This window comes from Nicotiana tomentosiformis, chromosome 2, assembly GCF_000390325.3.
Source record: "Nicotiana tomentosiformis chromosome 2, ASM39032v3, whole genome shotgun sequence".
Lineage (NCBI taxonomy): Eukaryota > Viridiplantae > Streptophyta > Magnoliopsida > Solanales > Solanaceae > Nicotiana > Nicotiana tomentosiformis.
In genome coordinates, this window is record NC_090813.1 from 120,972,857 (window position 1) to 120,992,573 (window position 19,717).

Sequence of the window (19,717 nt, forward strand, 5' to 3'; positions counted from 1 at the left end):
GTATTTTGAGCTGCCGATCAGGCTCTACCACGGACGTTATTCTCGGGATCGGTAGGCAGATTTGTATTGATAGCCACATGTGAACTAGCGTCAATCGGGTTCGCGACAGGAATTCTGATGGGATTAACGGGCGGTACCTCGTCATTGGATACTATGTTGTTGTTTTCACCGTGATGGTCGGACTCATTATCAACATGTAGGGGTGTTGATTGAAAGTTTGACATTTTAAGCTTTAACCTGAAATTAGAGACACTTCAAAGAACAAGTGTAAAGTAGTGTGTATTATGAAAATTTATATCAAATAACCACTATTATCCTTAGCCCCACCGTGGACGCCAAACTGTTTACCCTCAAAATCGGATAACAATTGAATTTGTAAGTAGTTTTAAGGATATGTGGATTAACTTGACACAAAACGATAAATTAGATTGCAATTGAAATAAATAGCGATAAAGTAAATGCAAACCACACGAATTGGATAATTTCAGCCTTGGAATGTTAGCCACCCTCGAGCTGAATGTACTTCGATCGATATCAAGACGCAAAAGAATAAGCGCTTAAAGAGAATAATAATGTATTACTTTGGAATGCGTGTTACAATGTGTTAAATAAATTATCAGACCCCTTTATATAGTAGAGGAGTCCTACTTTAGGTACAATCCTATAAAAGGTAAAAAAATCTCTTGATTTGCCGATTGTCTGTTCCTCATTGATACGCGCCGAGATTCCCGCCGTAATATCAGACCAGTCACGGATACTTTGGTCTTCTGTTATGCTAACAATGTTTCTTCAAACTCGTTCGGGGCTGGGATCAATTCCGGGATCACGATCTCGATACTCTCGAAGGCAGGCGCTCCAACCCCGGGTTCTAGCCCGGTGGGACTTGGGGTCGATCTTCAGTCCTTTATTGCCATGTTCCGAACTTGACCTACCATGTCGTAGGCGAGCTCGATTTCGACCGTATACACCCTAACAATAATGAATGGACTTCAAGTAGCCCAAATTCTTCATGAAAAAAAAGTTTTGTTTACCTATAAGTTTTTATTATGATTTAAAATTAACTTCTGGTTGGAGCGAGGTAAGAAGTCGAGAAAAAAATGAAACTTTTTCTAACGACAGAGTAAAATTAGACCACAATTTTAACGAATGTCAAAGTTGATCATAGGAGTAAATTTGATCTTTTTTTATGATAGTATGTTTTGGTGTAGTAGTGAGTTTGCGCATAATTGCAGGCAAAGACAATAGCCAATTAGCCCTGTTAGGCAGCTAAGCTTTGTCCGGTTGGTGTCTGTCGAAACATCATGGATGGGTTTGCCTTATCCACTATATAACTATTAAAGTAGTACTCTCTAGTAAGTTATATTACAAGATGGGAATAAACTAGAAAGTGTTTGATATTTTCATATATTCCTTTACTTTATGCGATTCTCATCATTTTCTACTTTCACGCCATTGATATCATATTCCAAAGCTCTTCCTTTTCATATCTACTTGCTTACTGTAAATTTTCTCTCTTTCTTTCTTTTCTTCTAGCCGAAAGTTGAATACAGAGCTAAAGATCACAAAATATGAATGATTGGGCTGGTCCGATCATAGCTACATCGCTATTTGCATTTCTATCTCCGGGATTACTCTTTCAAATGCCGGGCAAGATTCGGCCCGTTGATTTCTTGAACATGAAGACCAGTTGGATTTCCATATTGGTTCATGCTATCCTCTTTGGTTTACTTCTCATTCTTTTGCTCGTTGTTCTTAATCTGCATCTCTATGTTTAATTAGCTAGCTAATACAGCAAATAATATAAGAAGCTAGTACTAAACATGCAGAAGGGTTTTTTCATTTGCTATTTTTGTATTCAGTACTTTCAGCAGCATTGATCACTGAAATTTCAATCTAGTGCGAGACCTGTGGGCACTAACGCTTTATTTACTTCTCATAATTCCCTGTTTATATATGCACAAACTTTTGTTTGCGATTTACTACTCACATATTGTTAATTACATAAGACCCACCACCCTCCCACTGTTTTTGTGTTTTCTCTTCTATATATCAGAAGGGGTTTGATTATATTATCAACTAGCAAGTCCTTCAAGTAATCAAATATGACAGAGTTCTTTCTCTCGGTTTTCAAATGATAGATCCAAAAGTTCAAAATCGTAGTATAACGTATATTCTTACCTGTGCTAGCACCTTGATCTATCTAGTTCTATTTTGACTAATCACGCAGGTGCAATTATATTCCCTCAAAGCAACAGCTGTATAGCTGCAGAAGTGAATGTTTCTAGGATTTGAGATGCATATATAATTCACTCCGTACTGTTTTATGAGAAGGGAAAATATTAAAAGCACTCTTGGACTGTGCATAATCAACCTCACATGGCGTTAGGGATTTCGTGGCATTGTAATAATCGGTATAGGAATGATAGAAGAGAAGCGTTTTATTAGTAATTAAAATCATGCAGACCCCAGAAGGAAATATACAACAAGAGAGAGGACTTAGCAAAACTTAAGAGATTTCGCAAACAAATGACAGATCAATAAGTCAATCTTCAGATCATAATAGAGTCGTTAACTAGGACGGAGATTTGAAAATAAAAAAGAGAGGCAAAACCTAACATGCATGACAAATAACAACCATCATTCATAACCTCGGGGAAAAGGGGAAAATGGCCGTCTATCGTCACTTGGATTTCAAAGTAGTACTACTATACCAATAAAGAACCTATGTGTTAATATATCAAAACTCTGATTGCGTTAATATATCAAAACTCTGATTCTCCCAACCATCTCACTCTTGCCCTCCGGACTCCAAGTACCTAATAGTATAGCAGTAAGTCTGCTCTTAGGCTAGTTAGTTGACCTTTATGTTATTCAATATTCATTTGGGGTAGGATGGATGAAGTGGAGATTAGCATCTGGAGTCATCTGTGACAAAAGAGTGGCACCAATACTCAAAGGTAGGTTCTATAAAGCGGTGGTTAGATCGGCCATTTGTATGGGGCTGAATGTTGGCCCGTTAAGAACTCACATATCCAGAAGATGAAAGTAGTAGAAATGAGGATGTTGAGGTGGATGTGCGGGCACACTAGGATAGATAAGATTAGGAATGATGTTATTCGGGAGAAGGTGCATGTCGCTCCCATTGATGACAAGATGCTGGAAGTGAGGCTTAGATGGTTCGGACATGTTCAAAGGAGAAGCCCATATGCTCTGGTACGGAGGTGTAAGCGGCTGGTTGTGGAGGGCACGAGAAGAGGTAGAGGGCGGCCTAAGAAGTATTGGGGAGAGGTGATCAGACAGGATATGGCAAGGCTCCAGATTTCCGAGGACATAACACTTGATAGGAAGATGTGGAGGTCTTAGGATGTAGTTGAGTCTTGACTTACTTCGTACCATTGTGGGACTAACCAGGTAGGGTTTTTGTCTAAGATAGCTAGTGACAATGTTGTGTTTTACTACTTCGCTTTTCAGTGCATGTCCTATTTACTAGCTATCGCTTTTGCTTTGCATCTTTCTTATGCATTTCATGGTGTTCCTATTTTTCCTATAATTGTTGTGGTGACACTAATATTGTCTCCTTTTGTCCTTTTGAGCCGAGGGTCTTTTGAAAACAGCCTCTCTACTCCTTTGGGGTAGGGGTAAGGTCTGCGTACACACTATCCTCCCCAAACCCCATTAGTAAAATTTTACTGGGCTGCTGTTGTTTGTTGTAATATTCATTTGAAACTTCTAATTACCAAAGGGGAAGACGACCACGTTACTTTCCCTCGGACAAAAAAGAAACAAATAGACATCATACTTTAGGATTACCACAGCACTTCACTCATATACGATATAGCAAAGCTATTGGTTAAAGCGTAAGTATCAAATTCTACAGGACTACCTTAAGCTTCGGAAAGTTTAAATCAATTATATAAATATTTAGCCATGACAATGGATAAGAATCTAGTGCCAAGGACCTGATAACACAAACCATATCTTAAGTCTTAACAACCTTTTTCTTTACAATTTAGGCACACGTTTCAACAACCTCAGGCACCGCAAGCACTCCCAACGCAACTGTTTCATGTCTCGAGATCCACCAAATAATCACGGCTTAAAGCAGCAAAGAGAAAGTGAGGAATCGCGATGAGCAACATCAGAGAGAGAGACAGCAGTGAAAGAGAGGAACTTGCAAGAAAATAACATCAGGAAGCAAGATAGGACTCATTCAATTCCATAAAATTCAAACTGTCGCCAAGCTGCATCAATCAATTCACCAAACCATTACGGGAAAACTAGCCTTATACTGACTGTGATATCAAACAGAAGCAATATCTTGCTAGAAGTTATAATCTGACTTGTTTAGTTTTAGACAAACCAATCAAGAAAACATGACCAAGAGACAATTCAACTCAGAACCCTTCATGCGTAATTCAAACGAAATATGTCGTTGGACACATATAAACTTCCTTGACCTGCTGGTATCAACTGAAACATCTGCAGTCCATGAAAAAATACAAGTATGACATAAGAAATTTGAGATGCCTAAACTTTGAAGCAATGTACCCAGAAATGCAAATTTCCAAAAACTTAAGACATTAGTCCTTCAATAATAAAATATTTTCAGACGACAAACTCATCACTGCTAGTTTCTTCTGAATGATCAACAAAACAGCAAACACATCCATGTCTTGGGAAATTAGGAACAGGTGCAAAAGGAAGGAAAATAAAAAAAGAAAGTGAAAATCGAGAAAATTCCTTTCTTATCTCCTTAAATATGTAAGCAACGACCCAAACAAAATCTGTCTGCATAATCAGTTTAAGGGACTGAGCCAAAACCACCAGTTCAAAGAATGCTCTATTTCTGTATTGAACATAGCAAGCTGTTTTTCAATACGAACAAGAGAAAAACAAACAGTTCTTGTTTCGGGAAAGAAAGGAAAAACTCTCCGCAAAAGATAGTTGATTTTGTTTTGTTTCTTCTTATTTATCTACTTTTCTGTGGGATAAGGTCTGCCAAAGCTAGTTGCTTTTCAAACAAAAAGTGACAAACCAAGACCAAACAATCAACATTAGATGCGAGTCCAATAAAGTAACTTCGAGACCAGTCAAAGCACGACACCCTACCATTATTTATAGCATGACTAAGTAAGAAGGAACCATAAAGATGATATTCTACAACACATACTATTGATCGTTTGTTAAACTATTCACAGAAATAGAGATAACAGAAGAAAACCAACTTAATAATACCCTTGTCCTGTTCAGGAATTTAAAAAAAACAGAGCATGGGAAAGTAAAGATCCAAACACCCCTCATAGACTAGATCTAGAATCCCAATAAACAAAGCACTCTTCAAATAAGGGATTAAAGAAGCTCATTGTACTCGTCTTCAGAAGTTCCGCTACACCATTCCTTACTTGCCTCTTTTTATCCTCACAAGCATGTGGACATATAGACCAATGCCACACGATTTTCAGCATACATCAGCTACATCATAATGTCCATCCGGCTTCAAATCATCCAAAAGAACCGTCTACCAAATCCAGAAGCATCTGGAATTCAGTGAAGGTGCTCCAACATGGGTTACTTCGAAATACTCAGAAACATAATTTGTATGTGATATCTTATGACTGCTTCAGTAGCTAAAATAATTTGTAAAAATGCATCTATAAGATTATGGCTGACCTTTCTTCAATCTTGAATGACAGTACTTCTCAGTTAAACCTTTCATTAGTGCATTGGGTTATTCGACGAGCTCTGAGTCGTGACAAGGAAATTCACAATGTGGACAGCCAAGTTATTTTATTGTTTAGATCTGATTGATTCTTTTTTCCTGAAGTCACTATTTTTGTCTTCGAATAGCCTTTAGCATTTATTTCAAGTTGCAATTTTCCCACTATTTAGCTGGAAAGTTGCTCCGGCCAATTCAAATAAACCAATTACAGAACCACGTCACTCGTTTTCTTTATAAACACACATTTTCTCATTTACATGTTGAAAGAAGTGATATCAAATACGAGGACAAGAAGAAAGAGCACTAAAACAAACACAAATTCAAATCTAACAAACAATTCGAAAGTTGCTCCAGCCAATCCAAATCAAAAAGCTATAGAACCATGCCACTCATTTCTTTTTAAACTAAAGCTTAGCTAAGTATATGCAAATTCCTTTTTATAATAGTGGTGGTGAGCAGTGTTGTCAAAGGCTCTAAAGTGAGGCTCAAAACAAGTTGAGCGCTTCCTCTCGCTTAGTGGGCTATTTAGTGTAATCATCAAGGCTCTAAGGTAACTCTTCCTTGCCAATTAGCGTAATCTCGAAGAGGCGACAAGAAATAATTGATATTTCAGTTTATTGTAATTCTTTTTTCAATTTACTTGCCTATGTATTTGTTATTCATGCTTATAGTTATTATTCATGGACTACACATATATATTTGTATCTTGCCTCCCTTGCGCCTTTTCTCACTAAAGCCTACTATTTATTTGCGCTTTGCGCTTAAAGCCCCAATGGACCTTAGAGCTTTTTTGCGATTTTCGCCTTTGATAACACTGGTGGTGAGACTCAGATGCAGAACCTCTGCCTTTTCTTGGTACCATATTGAATTGTGTGACCATGTCTTGGGAAAGCACACTTTTATCTACTTAATTATGTCTTCAATAATCATTAGATTCATGAAAAAGGATAGGATTCCAACAAAATGCTTCCTTGTTAAGCAACCAATCTAAGATGCTATATAACAAATCAGTGATGAGAAATCAATCACAAATACAGAACCAGGACATAGGAGCAAGCCTAGGTATCGAATTAATGCGCCAAAAAAAAAGTAAGACACGCAAAATTAAACCCCTAAAATGGGATCTGAGAAAGACAAGCGATTTTACCCTAACCAGACAAACCAGCGATGAGCAATCAATCGCAATACAGAATCAGACCATAGGAGCAAGCATCCGTATCGAATTAATGCGCCGAACACACATTAGGACACGCAAAATTAAACCAGAAAATGGTATCTGATACAGAGATGAGATTTAAACCCTAACCAGCTAGCACGTCGCAATGTAAGAAATGGAAAGGAAACCAAAAATTAGCAACAAATACCTGACTGAACTTGAGGGGGTGCTCTTCGCCGGGGATTTGGAGATTACCGCTGACAAAGACAAGCATACCGTTGGAACCAGAGAGCTGGCAATCGGTGGTGCTGATATGGTGCTTGCACTGCTGGAAGGGGAGACTGGTGAGCTTGGCAACGATGTTTTGAGATCCCTGATACTTTTGACCTTCGAAACTCAACATAGAGCTTTCTTGGTAGAGGTTAGCAAGCGCAGCCCGATTGGTATCGAAGGTGGAGTAGTAATGGTCCACGAATGCTTTTGCGACGCTTTCTGGATCCATTTCCTAACCGGAATAATCGCTCAATCTACAGCACGCTGGAGGCGATGGCTCTCGTTGTTCCTCTCTCTCTCCCTGTAGGCGTGTAGCTGCTGAAATATAGGAACCCTTTTTGTATGATTGCGCCGCCCGCTCTTATTCTTCAGTGGTTAGAAGGCCTAGGGATATTTTGGGCTATGAGGATTGGACTTGCCTCATTAATCAGTCTCATTTTACATGATATATTTTTCTTTTTTAATTTGCTTCGAAATAAAATAGGAGGTTTCATTTCAAAAACTATTTAATCTCAGCATCCCAGTTTATTATCATTAATTAATGGCATATTTTTTAACTTACTAGATATAAAAGCCTTTTCATTTATAAGAAGATAAAAAATGTAAAACAGGTACTGTTTACCCTCAAAATCGGATAACAATTGAATTTATACGCGGTTTAAGGATACGTGATCTAATTTGATACAAAGCTAGAAATCAGATTTAATATGGAAGAATAAATAGAAAAATAAATACAAACCATGCAGATTGAACAACTTAAGCCTTGTAGGGTTAACTTCCTTCGAATTTAGATATGATATTATTGAAACCAGAATAATATGAACAAAATTGAAAAAAATAGTATGTTGTTCTTGGAAGTATGTTACAATCTCCCCCTGAATTACTCAGTTTTCTCTCTATTATGTAGACCGTTGGCTCCTTTTTTTGACTTAATTCCGTGATTTCTGCCGTAATGATTGGTTAATGGCGAGAATCACGGATCCTTCTCGGATGAGTTGGCAAAGTTTTTCTTCGAGGCCGTCAGAAGCAGGATCGGTCGTGCCTTCGGTAAACTCAAGGGCAAATCTGATGGTTTTGTCGAACTTCAAACCTAGATTTTCCGGCCTTCTGTTATTTGGCTCGGCAAATTTTCCTCGATCTTTTTTGGTCTCGATCTCGTTTGGTCCCGAGGTCACGAGCTCAACGATGTATCTTCGCACCTTGGTTCGATATAACTCAAGATCGAGCTTTAATCTGTCATATTTCCGTCTCGATTGGTCACTCAAAGGGCGAGCCCGATTTCGACCATGTATAGATAGTCCCCTCACTTTTCAGAGAGAAGATGACGAGAAACGATGTGAACTTCCGAATTTCGCTTCGATAGATCATGACGTAAGCGACAAACGGTTACTGAAACGTCATGTCGGTCCAGTTACCAACACATTAAATGCTTGTCAATTGTTTGTCGTCCATTACGGGTTTTGAACCGTCATTAGCAGACTATAAATATCCCAACTTTCATTCCTTCAAACTTTACATTCAAAGCTCCTTCTATTCTTGTTCTTCAAAAATCTTTCCAACTTTTGTACCCAGATTTCTTGAACCATTTGCAAACCACTAAGAGTACCTTTTTAATTTTCTCTTCTTCATCTCTGCTCTAAAATGGTGAAAACTTCTAAGACTGTCCCACAAAAGGAGGTTGCCTCTTCATCACGATCTGCCGGCGACGGGACTGCGGCGGAACCACACCCTGAAGAGTTCATTCCTGCAGGGTGTCCGACCGTTGCTGATTTCAAGGTCAAAAAAACTTCCTCGGTACCAAGTCGGTGCGAGCCGGTCTCGAGATATATATGTTCGATCAACGAGGATCTCCTTTCCAAGGTAAAAAAGGATTGCAACTAGACCAATAAGCATGTGGTGGTACCTTCGTCTGAGGAAGCAATTACTACCCACGTGGAGGATTTTTTTAAGTATTTACACTTACCCCTTCACATTGGGTCCCTTAGTCCGGTCATTATCGCCTTCTGCAAGAGGTACGAGGTGACCCTCAGTCAAATTTACCCCTCCTTCTGGAGGATAGTGATTCTTCTCCATTTCTTTGTAAACAAAATAATGGGGTGTTCCTTCACCCTCGATCATCTTATGCGCCTGTACAGTCCCCGACTTTTTCTAGGGGGATTAATCAAATTTGCTCGTCGGGCCAGTAAGGCCCCGTTCTCGAGTATATATGAGGCTCGGGACCAAGGCTCGATGGGCTAATTCGTTCGAATAAAGACTTCGGACTTGATCCCTGTCGAGGACATGTCATTTCCCGAGAAATGGAACATGAAGCGTAAGTATAACTTTGCCTTAAAGATTTTATTTATTGTTTTTCCCCTTCCCTTACTTCTTATCGGTGTTTTTGTGGTGCAGTTGTGACTCGGATGCCGAATGTCGTTCCTCAACTCAAGGAGTGGGTCGAGGATATTGTGTCACAGAGACCATATTCTGAGCGTGCATGGATAGAATTGTCGAAGGGTCGGTGGGAGGCCCGTAATTATGGTAAGTTTTCTTTTCTGATTCAATAAAGTTTGACTTTCTCCTTGCGCTGTCGAATTTTTATCGGTTCTTTTTTCTTTTGTAGGTCTCCCCAAATATGTTGCTATGAGGCCTCCATCCAGTGATGAGGACGTGCCTCTCGAGTCCCCTGCTTTGAGGCATGGTGATGAGAAGAAAAGAAAAAGGGCCCCGAGCACTATGGACTCGAAAAATAAAAAACCAAAGAGGAGACTGGTGCGTAAACTTAAGGAAAGTACCAGCGTCCTCCCATCGGACTCAATCCGCCAATTAAGGGATGAGTCCAAAGAAGAAGAAGAAGACAATTCCGAGCTAGTGGCTCGGGTGCGAACTATTTTGCCTCAAGCGGGGGAGGCTGCTGAGAAGGCTTTAGCCGCGATATACGAGCTGGAATGGGGTGAGACTAATTTTCCCCAAGCCAATGGAGTCGAGAGGGAGGCCGGGGCCGACACTTCTCGAGTAGAGGAATGTGCCTCGAAAGATACGCTTGGGGCGATTGACCTTACCGGGTCTCCTCAGTTCTCTGATGCCATGATCCACGAGGCCGGTATACTAGAAGGTCCTTCTTATGAGGGGCTTTAGGGGGACATATATTCACAACTTCTTGGATGGGTTAGAGTATGTTGCCTCAGAGGACGTTACTGGGCTCGGTGACTTGATGGTGCCGAAGAAGGTACCATCATCGAGGGCCAGTGGGTCTTCTTCGAGCCCAAAGTTGGTGGATTGGTTCCCGGCCCTGAATGTTAACCCAGACCGAAGGCGGTCAATAGTTTTCTCTATCCCGGAAGATGCTCGGGTTTTTTGTGCCTCTGTGGGGTTTACTAGCTATCTTAAGTGCTTGGTGACCGAAGAGGACCAAGACGTGATGGACGTGGTGGAAGCGCCCTGCCTTTTCAATGAAGCTCAATAGGCTTTGAATCTGGTAACTTCAAGTGTCCCTTTATTATGTATTTTAAATTTGAAGTTACAAATAGTCCTAACACCTTTCCTTATGCTTCCAGGCCTCGGTACTGCACCGTGAGACTTTCCTCCGATTCCAGGAGGAATTAACCCAACACGAGGCCGAGGTTCGGGAGCTTACTAAGAAGAGGGACTCCTATAAGCTTCTGAGTGAGAAACTTCAGGCCGAGTTAGAAGCGGCTCAGAAAGAGCACGTCGAATGGGTCTAGCAGGTAAACCGAGTACTTGAAGATAGTGACGATGAACTGGACTTGGTGGCTAACGATTTAATTCTGAAGGTTCAACAAAGGCTTGAACAAATCGGGCAGCTCCAGGCACAGGTAGATACGATACAAGCTGAGGCCGAGGAGTTCAAGAAAAATATGGATCTCTTAGTCTCAGAAAAGGAAGTTGTCCAAACACAACTGGCGTCGGCCGAGGCCCAGCTTCAGGCTGCACAAGAAAAAAACTTGGTGCAGGGCAAGAAGATCGAGGAGCTCCAATATCAGCTAAGGAACTCAAAGCGGCCAAATCAGAGGTGGTTGTGGCCGAGACCAAGGCTGATGCTAAAGTGGCCCATTTCAAGGTTGACGTTGAGGCGATTCATGTGCAGGCTAAAAGTATGATGGAGCATGAAAGGTGGGAAGCTCGAAGGGAAGCTCTCGATGGAGTCCATGTTCAGAATTTTGACCTACTAGCTTAAATCGATAATGCCAAAGTAGAAGAAGCCAAGGTCCGGAAGTTGGCTTTTCCCGAGGAAGATTCCGAGAGCTTAATCGAATCTGAAGGCCGGGAAGATCCCGAGGATGAAGACACCGACCCCGATGAGGACCAGGCCGCTTAGGCCATTAGATTTTTTTATTTTTTACTTTTTGCATCTTTTTGAGGCCGTTTTGGCCATTGTAGATTTCTGTATCGAGCCATTCTGGCCTTTGTAAAAAGATTATATATATAAGGCTTTCTTTCCCTTCCGCCTTTCAAATTTTTCCTTTGCTTTATTACTTGTATTCACAAGGGACAAAATGCATTAGCATAAAATAACTTAGGTTATGTTCGAAAGTCCAAACAAATCTTGCCTTTATCACCGCTTTGGGTTAAGGCATTGTAGGGGTTCGGTGTTGCCGATAATATTTTCCCAAAATATCTTAGGTTTACAGGCTTGCCGGCGACAGCTTTTAGAAATGGTTATAAAGAAGAATTTTTTCGAAGGCCTTGTTTTTGTTATGGGTTTCGGACGTCTTTGAGCCATGTTAATACGGTCGTAGCCTTTTAAATTCGAGTGTTGCCTAATAGGTCTTTCGCTTGGACCGTACGAGATTGTTTTTGATCGGCAGTCCCCAAATAAATATTCGAACATGGATTTAGGTGGCCCTTGGGCTTGATACCTTTAGTTTGAGATTGTTCTAGGTTTTGTTAATATGACCGTAGCCTTTTAAATTCGAGCGTTGCCTAATAGGTCTTTATCTTGGACCGTCCGAGATTGTTTTCGATCGGCAGTCCCCAAGTGAATGTTAGAATTTGGATTTAGGTGGCCCTTGGGCTCGATTAGTAATCCCTGAGTGAATGTTTCGAACTTGGATTAATGTGGCCCTTGGGCTCGATTGGTAATCCATAAGTGAATGTTTTGAACTAGGATTAATATGGACCTTGGGTTCGATTAGTAATCCCTGGGTGAATGTTTCAAACGCGGATTAATGTGGCCCTTGGGCTCGATTGGTAATCCCTTAGTGAATGTTTCAAACTCGGATTAATATGGCCCTAGGGCTAGATTGGTAATCCCTGAGTAAATGTTTCGAACTCGGATTAATATGGCCCTTGGGCTTGATTGGTAATCCATGAGTGAATGTTTCGAACTCAGATTAATGTGGCCCTTAGGCTCGATTGGTAATCCCTGAGTGAATGTTTCAAACTCTGATTAATGTGGCCCTTGGGCTCGATTAGTAATCCCTGAGTAAATTTTTCGAACTCGGATTAATATGGCCCTAGGGCTTGAATGGAAATCCCTGAGTGAATGTTTCAAACTCGGATTAATGTGGCCCTTGGGCTCGATACCCTTAGTGGACCGGAAGAAGGAATTCCTTAAACAATGTGATATCAAAAACAAGAAAAGTTTTCTTCTTTTTATTCTTGTGCACAATGATTGTATATGTATACATGTTTTGTGCCAGGGTTCGATCGATCAGTGTGGGCACGGTTCATGTTGATCGTTTGGCCCTTACAATAAATCCTATTGATCGGGCCCCATCGATCACGAAGTTTCTTTTGTTGTTAAAGTCGATATCTGAGGGATATTGCTCCAAATGTTGTTGTGATTGTTATTACCGGTTCGTAACCGGCCTTCAATTCTAAGTTAGCACAATTTACTTGTTGCCTCGTTAAAAACCTTACCGAGAAAACCCATTTGGGACAAAACCGGTTCAAAGAAAAAAGAGTGCAACGCACGCTTTCAGACTTAGGACTTCGTGTCATCCTTTGTTGGTTACCTGCAAGTGTTAGCTCAAACCGGAAAAAATAAGAGAAAGAATCGCAGTCGTACCTTAGCAATAATATCGCTTTAAGTGGGTTATATTCCAGTATTAAAGCTTCGGTATCATAAACCAAAGAAAATGGGGTGGCCCCGATACTGGACTTCGAGGTTGTTCAGTATGCCCATAGGACTTCGGGTAGCATTTCCTTCCATTTTCCTTTGGCATCGATTAGCCTCTTTTTAGGCTTTGGAGTATGGTTTTGTTGGTAGATTCATCTTGTCCATTCCCACTAGGGCGATAAGGTATTTATAGGATTCTTTTGATCTTATGGTTTTCAAAGAATTTGGTCACTTTGCTTCCGACGAATTGTTTCCTATTGTCGCATACAATCTCGGCTGGTATCCCAAATCAGCTTATGATGTGGTCCCAAATGAAATCGATAACTTCCTTCTCCCTGACCTGCTCATTTGCATGGGCTTCTACCCATTTAGAAAAGTAGTCAGTCATAAATAATATAAATTGGGCCTTACCAGGGGCCCATGGAAGGGGCCAACGATATCCATCCCCCACTTCACGAACGACCATGGAGACAAAACTGAATGCAGTAGCTCCCCGGGTTGATGAATCATCGGAGCGTATCTTTGACATCCATCACATTTTCGGACGAATTCCTTTGCATCTTTTTCCATGTAGATCCAGTAATACCCAGCCCTGATTATTTTTTGAACCAATGATTTGGCGCCCGAATGATTTCCACAGGTACCTTCGTGGATTTTCCTCAGAATGTACTCAGTATCACCCGGCCTTAGACATATTGCAAGTGGGCCATCGAATGATCTTTTGAACAAGGTTCCATCTTCGGATTGGCTAAATCGGGCTACCTTTGTACGCAGGGCCCTTGATTCTTTAGGGTCCGAGGGCAGCTTTCCGTTCCTGAGATATTCTACGTACTTGTTCCTCCAGTCCCAAGTTAAGCTCATTAAGTTGATCTCGGCGTGAATTTCTTCCACCACCGATTTCATAAGTTGTACGACGTCACCCGAGTTAAACTCGTTGTCTTCAATTGACTATCCCAGGTTAGCGAGGACATCAGCCTCGCTATTTTGATCTCGAGGCACATGTTGTAAAGTTCATTTCTTGAACCGATGTAATGTCACCTGTAACTTGTCTAAGTATCTGTCATGACCCAAATGTCACTCGTCGTGATGGAACCTATCTCAATACTAGACAAGCCAACAACCTCAATACATCACAATATCTTTTAAGTTTGAAAACATAATACTTGAATTCAACAGAAAACCTCACAATTACAGATACAAACCCTCCATAAATCAGGTGTCACTGAGTACATTATCATCTAAATGAATACAAAGTCTGACTGATAAAATCATTATCTGAAAATATAGAACAGTATAATAACTAAAAAGGAAGGGAGTCAAGGTCTGCGGACGCCAAGCAGCTACCTTGATAGTCTCCAACAGAATAAACTCTGAAATCTAGCAACCACCTGTAACGATCCGACTTGTCGTTTTAAGAATTAACGCCCTGTTCTGTAACTTAAGGTCTCGAACATCTTCTTAATATGTATTATGACCCGCGGGTGTGGTCGAGTTTGATTTTCGGAAGATTTGGAAATAAAGACCAATTCTTATTTAGAAGTTTAAATGGAAAGAGTTGAACGGAGAGTTGACTTTTGAGCAAACGACCTCGGAATAGAATTTTGATGATATCAATAACTTCATATGGTGATTTCGAACTTAGGCATATATCCAGATTTGGATTTGGAAGTCCGTAGGACAATTCGATGCATTTTGGCGAAAGTTGAAAAATAGACAATTTTTGGAAAGTTCGATCGAAGGTTGAATTTTTGATAATGAGGTCAGAATCTAATTTTAGAAGTTGGAATAGGTATGTTATGTCATTTATGAATTGTTTGCAAAATTTGAGGTCAATCGGACTTGATTCGATAGGTTTCGGCATCGAATGTTAAAGTTGGAAATTTCATAATAGACTAAAGTTTCAAGTGCGTTCGCATAAGACCTAAATTCAAATGAGCATAAATCTCATGATACGAAGTGTTATATGGTGAAATATCTTTGAGTCTAGTTTCTAACGCTTCAAACCCTTCATCATTTGGACATTTCTACAAGAAGTTATGGCCAAATTACCAAAGGCTAGGAAAATGCGATTCTGCGACCAATTCTGCGATCGCAGAAGAGTTATGCGATCGTGAAACTGCTCTGCGACCGCAAACTGGTCGCAGAATAGACCAGAACAGCCCAGTTCTGGGCACTGATTTTTGCGACCATTGTGCGGCCCGCATACCCATTGTGCGGTCCATTATGCGACCGCAGACCTACTTTTGGAGGGTTAATTTTTCTATTTTCATAACCCGATCCCATTTTAATAAATAGCCTTTGGGGATTATTTTGGTGTATTTTTCTGAGGGTTTTAGAGAGAGGTAAGATCATTTTAGAGAGGGAAGGAGGGAATCTAACATTCTAATCATCCAATCTTCAAGAATCAAGGAAGCTAATCACAAGATCTCCATCTAAGAGGTAAGATTCAACCCCTAGTCTTTAAATTTCGAGTTTGGGGTAAAGGATTGGTGATTGGGATTATGATTCTTGGGTGTAAGAGTATTATGTATATATGCTTGTACCAATAAGGTTTGTAGGAAGATTGTTGAGATCAAATAAGTAAATATTGGATTGTGGAATGAAGGAAATTTTGTAGAAGAACCTTGTAACCAAATTTGCACACCTAGTGTTTGATAAAATGCTCATATCAGTTGAAACCATGAAAATCTTCCTAATTATGGTCCACTTTTGTTATGTTTCTAAATAGATTGAAGTTTCTAGGATTTTCGGAACCTCGTAGTAAGGTAAGGAAGGCTCAAGAAAGATTGGAGCCGTCACGTGAGAAAGTTATTTTGGAATATCGGCCTAAGTTCAAAAAGGTAAATATCTTGCCTAACCTTGAGTGGGGAATTACCTCTTAGGCATCGAGTCTTATGTGCCATTTGTGAAATGTGAAAAATCGTGTATGCGAAGTGACGAGTACGTATTCGGGCTTATATGTGAAAAATTTACCGAGTTAAAGTCTTGGGCATATTGTGTAGTAAATTGGATAATTGTTGGCATTTATTTAATCATCTATTTGCCGAACCTCAATTCGCATTTATTGAATTTGTTTTTATATGACGATTTGATGTGAATGTTACTTGTATATTTATGTGAATTCCGTGAGTTTGATGGTTTGATATTTTTTAGAATTTAATTTTATGGATTTTTTCTTTGCAAATAATAAATTAAATGAGCTTAAAAAGTGGTGTTTATATAATTATTGAGAATTTGGATTAATGAGGGCGTTGCCCTATGCTGAATAATTTCTATCTTTGTTGATTGTTTTTGAGGTCTTATACACATTGTGTGGAGCCTTCGGCTATTTGTTGTGAAATTAATTGATTTGTTATATCTTTGGAATTGGTTGTGGCCATTGGAAAAATTGTGTTATGAATTGATTTTTGTTATGTTACCGTGATAATATTCTGTATAAATTATTGAGTTATTATTTTGAGGATATAAGGGTGACATTTCACTGTTGATATTATGTGGGTATAAGGGTGGCATTTCACTGTTGTTATGTGTGTTGGGATATTGTCTGGGCGGAGCGATAAGGGTGAATATAGGATAGATAAGGGTAGTTATAGGAGCGATAAGGGTGGCTATTGATATTGTCATGGCGGAGGGATAAGGTAGGCTATTATAGAAGTGATAAGGGTAGCTATAGGAGAGATAAGGGTGGCTATTGTGAGGGATGATATGTGATGATGTGGAGTGGTTGCATTGGTGACTTTATGTGATGTTGTGATTTACCTTCTGTTTATTTTTATACCTTGTGCAATTTGTCTTGTTGTTGGTAAATTGATAATAGTGTGATTTATGTTGAAATTGGGAGCATGTGGCTATTTCCAGGCGGATTATGAAAAGAAATGTGGGCACGAGGTGCCGTGAGTAAATAATGATGATATTGGCACGTGAATTGTCCGTGCAGTTGAGATATAAAACGTGGGCACGAAGTGCCGGAAAAATATGATGGTTTTATTATTGGCACGTGAACTGTCCGTGTATATGTGATATGAAAAATGGGCACGAGGTGCCGAAAAAATATGATGATTTAATTATGGGCACGAAGTGCCGTGAAAATATGAAAAGTGTTGAGACTCGTATTTTGATGATTATGAAATGAGATGTCACATGATGACTTTTAATTGAAAGAATTATATTCAAAATATTATTTGGAAGGATTCTTATTCAAAAAGTAGTATTTGAAGGAATTGTATGTGGAAGATATTTATTTGAGAAAATTATATTTGAAAAAGATTTATTGAAAGAATTATATTTGAAAGAGAGTTATTTGGAAGAATTATATGTGAAAGATATTTATTTGAAGAACTTGATTTAATTGGGTGTACTTGTATTTATTAATTCTTGAGCAGTATTAATAGTGTTCTTGTTGCCATGCCGGGAATATCACTGGTTGATTTGTGTTGCCCTTATTGTTATTTATTTCCTTATTTTGTATACTATATTGCACAGGTTATTAGACTAGTGAGTGTCTTGACTGTACCTCGTCTCTACTCCACTGAGGTTAGTCTTGATACTTATTGGGTACCGACTACACTTCTGCACATTTTTGTGCAGAGCCGGGTATTAGAGATATCGGACTTGAACAGAGTTAGAGTGGGATCGCAAGGATTCAAGGTAGAGCTGTTTGGTCGTCGCAGTTCCTTGGAGTCTTTCCCTTTTATTGTAATGTTATTTATTATTCAAACAGTATTGAGTATTCGATCCTTGATATCTTTTCATGTATTCAGTTAGAGTTTGTGACTCAGTATTACCAGTCTTGGGAGGTTGTTATATTTATAATTATTTCCGTTGTTGGTGGCTTGAATTGTTATAAAATCGGCTTACCTAGTCCTAGAGACTAAGTGCCATCACGACGCCTGTGGCGGGATTTTGGGTCGTCACAAGTTGGTATCAGAGCTCTAGATTCATAGGTTCTACGAGTCACGAACAAGTTTAGTAGAGTCTTGCGGATCGGTACGGAGACGTCTGTACTTATCTTCGATAGCCTATAGAGCTAGTAGGAAAATTTCTACTTCTTTCATTCCTTATCGTGCGACATTTATTCAGCTTGAAGCATATATCTTATGTTCCTTTGCATCCACTCGTGTATAAAATTGCACACTCGGTATCAACTATGCACCAATGGTTCGTGATACTACAGAGGGGTTATAAGGTAGCTAGGGTTGCTCAACCATTGTTACCACGTGTCGTCCATATCGAGGATGCAGAAGTATTGAGAGATCATTCAGTTGTGCACATGGGGGTGCAGCAGGTTCTGACACCTGGTTGATAAGTACGATCTTAAGAAGGTTTAATTAGTTGCCTAATCGTCACAATCGTGGTAGGGTCATTAGGTGGATATAGATCTGAAGATAGTTGGTGGTATTAAAGACTATGTGAGTCGTATGAGACTTCTATTTAGCGAAGGGTACATACTAGCAACCAAGACACTAGAGGAAGCGAGTTTAACTGTCACGAGGATGACATGCGCCAAATAAATGGTTTGAGATGTCTTATGACCGAATTCATACGAGCGATGGATGTTAGTATTGTGGATCATCAGAATGTGTCCTATGGCTTCACGCCAAGTGAGGGGAGTCCACTATCAACGATCAGATTGCGGGGTCATGTGTTATATCAGTTTTGACCTGAGATGTATTTATGTGGTATTGAAAGGTTCTCTTAAACTTGTATTTGATTGAGAGCTGAGATTTGTATTCTCGCGTCCTTAATAATTCTATATTTCGGTATCAGCGGGGTCATGGAAACAATTTCAGAATACTCGGGATGTTCCAGTAAGTTCTTTTAATGCACCACCGGCACGGGGTTCTTATAATGGTTATTCTAGTTATCTGGCATAGACTCAGTATGAGCAGCCGAACCCACAGAGGGATTGTTATGAGTGTGGTGATACTAGGTACATCATGAGAAATTTTCCCAGACTTGGGAGAAACCTATTTCATCAGAACACTCAGGCCACAGACTCCATTACAGTTACTACTCTACCTACACTACCAGTTAAGGGTGGAGGACAGGCAGGAAGAGGGCGCCCAAGAGGTGGAGGCCCAACCCATTGATATATTTGCTATGGTATGGTTGAGGTCGCTACACCAGATGGTGTCGTTATAAGTACGATCTCGAGTTATTATAAAGTAACAATTTCCTTAACTTGATTCGGTTCTGAGTATCGAGGCAAGTCCTCCTAATATGCTCCACTCATGAGTAAGCTTCGTAATCCTGAAATCTACTTATGTGAATACTCTTGTTGGGAGATTATATGGAGATAGTTATGTCTATCATTATGTGTTGGTCACTAAAAATAGTTGTGAGGCTAAAAGTGACTTTTGTTAATCATTTCGGTGAGTTTGATGTATTTTCCGGATAATTGATTTCAATTGTGAATTATATGCCCTACCGGTATGTGGGTTCATTATGTGTTGTGATTTTGTTTAATGGAAATTATTTAAACGAAGAAAATGGAATGTTTCGATTGGCA

The 19,717-nt window shown here is 39.8% G+C and overlaps 2 protein-coding genes across 2 annotated transcripts; one reads left to right on the forward strand and one right to left on the reverse strand.

Moving 5' to 3' along the window:
- The first annotated feature begins 1,435 nt into the window (after positions 1–1,435).
- On the forward strand, positions 1,436–1,982 carry LOC104096500 (uncharacterized). Its single transcript, XM_009602882.4, has one exon. It carries the CDS (start codon positions 1,569–1,571, stop codon positions 1,773–1,775), a length of 207 nt encoding a protein of 68 aa, XP_009601177.1. The 5' UTR covers positions 1,436–1,568; the 3' UTR covers positions 1,776–1,982.
- Positions 1,983–4,187: 2,205 nt separating this feature from the next.
- LOC104096499 (nuclear transport factor 2B-like) lies at positions 4,188–7,539 on the reverse strand. The gene is made up of 2 exons (XM_009602879.4): positions 7,084–7,539; positions 4,188–4,479 (listed from the first exon to the last, which is right to left on the reverse strand). Exons 1-2 carry the CDS (start codon positions 7,375–7,377, stop codon positions 4,405–4,407), a joined length of 369 nt encoding a protein of 122 aa, XP_009601174.1. The 5' UTR covers positions 7,378–7,539; the 3' UTR covers positions 4,188–4,404.
- Between the last annotated feature and the right edge of the window lie 12,178 nt (positions 7,540–19,717).